At 35.5% G+C, this 3,550-nt stretch overlaps 1 protein-coding gene across 1 annotated transcript; it reads left to right on the top strand.

Moving 5' to 3' along the window:
- Positions 1–600: 600 nt before the first annotated feature.
- On the top strand, positions 601–2,968 carry LOC311077419 (uncharacterized protein). The gene is made up of 5 exons (XM_084105876.1): positions 601–721; positions 864–1,247; positions 1,471–1,626; positions 1,709–1,758; positions 1,850–2,968. Exons 1-5 carry the CDS (start codon positions 685–687, stop codon positions 1,976–1,978), a joined length of 756 nt encoding a protein of 251 aa, XP_083962002.1. The 5' UTR covers positions 601–684; the 3' UTR covers positions 1,979–2,968.
- The last annotated feature ends 582 nt before the right edge of the window (positions 2,969–3,550 follow it).

The raw sequence follows: 3,550 nt of genomic DNA, 5'->3' as shown, positions 1-3,550 counted from the left end.
CTCAATGGACAGCTGTGTCAGTATAACCACAGTATAGACAAGCTGAGCAAACTTCCTTCATGCAAATATGTGCACTCTAACAAACACACAAAACCACAGAAAGGCTAATGGAAACATTTGTGCTTTGTAACCAGTGATCAAGTAAGATGTGTGAAGTTTGAGTTTGATGACGTGACAGCAGCAAATGTGAAGGCGAATGCTGTAAGTGGTCTGAATATAAGAGCTGTGGTTTCCTGTTTTGACATGTTTACACGTTGCTGGCTTGAACCCATTACAATACGACAAAGAACATCACTTCGATTAAAAAAAACACTTGACCAATTGAAAGCACAACATTTCTCAAGTGAAGATGATTACCTGCATGTCTGAATCAAAATTATTTGATGCTAAACACATCTATCATATCTATCAGACAAACAAAAGTTTTACTCTCTCTTCATATCTGTTTGATGATTATTTCCATTTTTGTGAACCAATCAGAGTAAAAAAACTCCATGGGGTAATCAATGATTGGTTAATACCGCTCTTACTCTTTGTACGTACACATGATAACCTAATTTAATGACAACCCCCTGTGACGTGAGACATTTTAGAAAAGATTTTCCATTGACGTTAAGCCAATCAGATGAGAGCTGCCGTCTGTAAGACCCTCATAGTGTCAGTTATTCACAGTCACTCACAGAGATGGAGAGGCCAAGAAATGCTTTCATCGTGTTTATGTGTAAGAAAAAAATGTTTTTGAGAAAGTATTCAGTTGTTTGTAGAGTTTTTCGAATGTAAATACCTATATTACTGTGAATATTTTTGTATGGCAGTACATTTCTAATGTAAGTTCTTTGTTAAGTTATTTTGCACTTTTACAGGTGTTTTGTTGTTCAGTAAGAACAGAATCTATGGAGCAGAAGTGGAGATGAAAGTCAGACCAGGAGACAACATCACTCTCTACTGTGATCGCTCTGTAAATGGTTTCCGCTTTGAATGGATAAGAAACTGCTCTCATGAAAATCAACCCTCTCTCGTAATAGATTTACAGAAATTGGATCTAGAGAGATTTCAGCGTTTCAACTTTATCCACAACCGCTCCAGTAATTCTCATGATCTACATATTACTAACATCAGTGTCTCTGATCTGGGACTGTATTACTGTGCAGAAGTAGAGAAAAAGGTAAATAAAGATGAGAAAGGCATCATCTCCTCATCTGAAGTGTACCATTATGGAAACCTAACAACTCGTCTTTCTTTTGCTGGTAAGAAAACCTTTCTGCTAGTTTCGTTGCTTGTGTGATTCTGGAGAACTTTCTCACTGAATAAGCAAGATGAACAGGACAAAAATAATTTTTTACTAACATTCATTGATACATTTGTGTTTATTGCATATTTAGCAAGTGGCTACTTGTTCTGAACCCTTTACACCTCATAACTTTATATAAAGCCAACATTCATTGATTTATTTATGTTTATTTTATATAGAGAAAGTAACTTTGTGTTCTGGACCCTCGAACATCACCTCCACAGTTCCTCTATCAGACTGTGTTCTCTGCTGGACGCTGCTGTTCAGTGTGTGTCCGATGTGTGTTCTCCTCTCCTCTATCTGTCTGTACTGCCTCTGTCAGAGGAAAACTACAGGTATCATTCACTATTTCACACTCTTCTTTGCATAACTAAACCATTATGTATGTGATGTTCTAATTTAAACAATCGACTGTAGATGCTGCGACAGATCAAAAAGACCATTTGAAAAGTGGAAATACAATTGAGGTATGAACAATGCAAACATGCACGTTCATTATAGACATTTAAATATAATATATGCAAGTTTCAGAAAGCAATTTAATTTCTTTCATTCCAGGGTGAGGAGGAAGAGGTGTGTTATGCATCTTTAGACGTGATAACCAGGAGACAAAAACAACGCAAGACAAAGCGAGTACAGTGTTCTGACTTCAGTACATATGCTCAGGTCAGAACAGAAATGGAGTAGAACTAAAATAGAACTGAGGTGTTTTCTGAAACATTCCAAATATGATAAAGGTAGCAGGTTTCATTATCATTTAACATCATATGTAATGATTCAAGGTTGAGGACTTTCTACCATTACATCTGAAAGTAAAAGATATTCCATACTTGGATCCTTGGTCCCACTTTATATTAGGCCTAAGTGTCTTTAACTACTGTGTACTAACATTTAAATTAATAATTTGATACAATGGTCTTATTATTTACAGACATGTTTTAACATTATAGTTATATTTTTTTTTAAAAAATAGCTGCATTTAGCTGTAATTAATATCTATAATAACATCTATAATTACATCGTTGATCCTTCCCTGCCCCCTTAAACCTAACCATGCCATGAAACCTATCCCTAAACTTACCCGAATCCCACCTCAACAGAAGCAAAAGTGTTTTTAAACATTTTACCGAACTTTTTAATGTAAGTACATAATTAAAGACACTTAATATAAAAAGTTACTGGACACTTTAACACATTTTTTCACACAATGATAATTTGTTTATAACAGTAAGCTGTGACTACTATTGTTACTCTGGTCCTCATTGCAGTACAATGTTGTTTTCCTCTATTAACACAGTCTTTGTGGACACACGCATAATGACCTAAATAACAGGATGTAGAAGTGGGTTTCCTGTATGAAGTGGTGTTTAGTTTAAGGTACTTATATTTCTCTTAAACTCAATGAGTGCAGCGTTCAATTTTATAGTTAGCCTAATTAAATTTTCCCAAAACATAATCCGTGGCAGATGAAGCATTCTGTACTTGCTGAGTAGATTAGCATGTTTGGATAACGGTTAGCAACAAGTAAACAGGCAAACTATCTATCTTATTTTAAAACTATCTTATCTTATGATTTTAAAGTTAAAAGAGAAATGCCCACTTAAGTTGCTTCTCTGTAGTAAGATATATTATATATTATATATATATATATTATATTGTTTTTCCTCTTATTTTTCTTCTAACTGGTGCATGTTAGGTCTGCTTTTCTTCTAAAGCTTGTAATTCTTTTGAACAGTTAAAATCTAATTGAAATCAAAACAAATTGAAATATTCAAAGCATCAGAGTTGCTCTTCAAAGGAGTTTTACTGAAGTGCACGGTCTGTGTCTTTTTCTGAGGAAAGGTCTAGCTTTGTTTCCAGTTAAAAAGTTAGCCATCTTAACCACAAATGTTTCCATTCAGTTTAGTGCTTGTGCATATGAGACAGAAGAAAGAGGTTGGTCCGTGTAAATGTTCATGTGGTGAGTTTGTGGTGACATTGGTTTTTGTACATGTCTGCAAAAGCTTGATTTACAGCAGCAGTCTTTATTTAGACTCTCTGATGGATGAGGAAGTTCTCTTACGAGAGGTTCTCTCGTATTGCGTAAGTTGCTTACGCATCGGGAAAGTCTTTTTTTTTCGAGATCTGAAGCCAAAAATTATCCTTAATTTTGTATTCATTGTCAACGCAGTGCGGCAGCCGGCAGACCTAGGCAGGCTGTATAAGCGTGCTCATTGGCTGCTCGGCGGCAACTGCTTAAGCCTATCAGTGAGCACTCTG

Source organism: Abramis brama (genome assembly GCF_963993115.1).
Source record: "Abramis brama genome assembly, chromosome: 2".
Lineage (NCBI taxonomy): Eukaryota > Metazoa > Chordata > Actinopteri > Cypriniformes > Leuciscidae > Abramis > Abramis brama.
Note: the sequence above shows the minus strand (reverse complement) of the source record. Positions and strands in the feature narration are given on the sequence as shown.

Coding starts and splice junctions, on each gene's coding strand:
- LOC311077419 (XM_084105876.1), top strand. CDS start 685: ATGGAGAGGCCAAGAAATGCTTTCATCGTGTTTATGT. Junction 722..863: donor TGCTTTCATCGTGTTTATGT/GTAAGAAAAAAA, acceptor GCACTTTTACAG/GTGTTTTGTTGTTCAGTAAG. Junction 1,627..1,708: donor CTGTCAGAGGAAAACTACAG/GTATCATTCACT, acceptor AATCGACTGTAG/ATGCTGCGACAGATCAAAAA.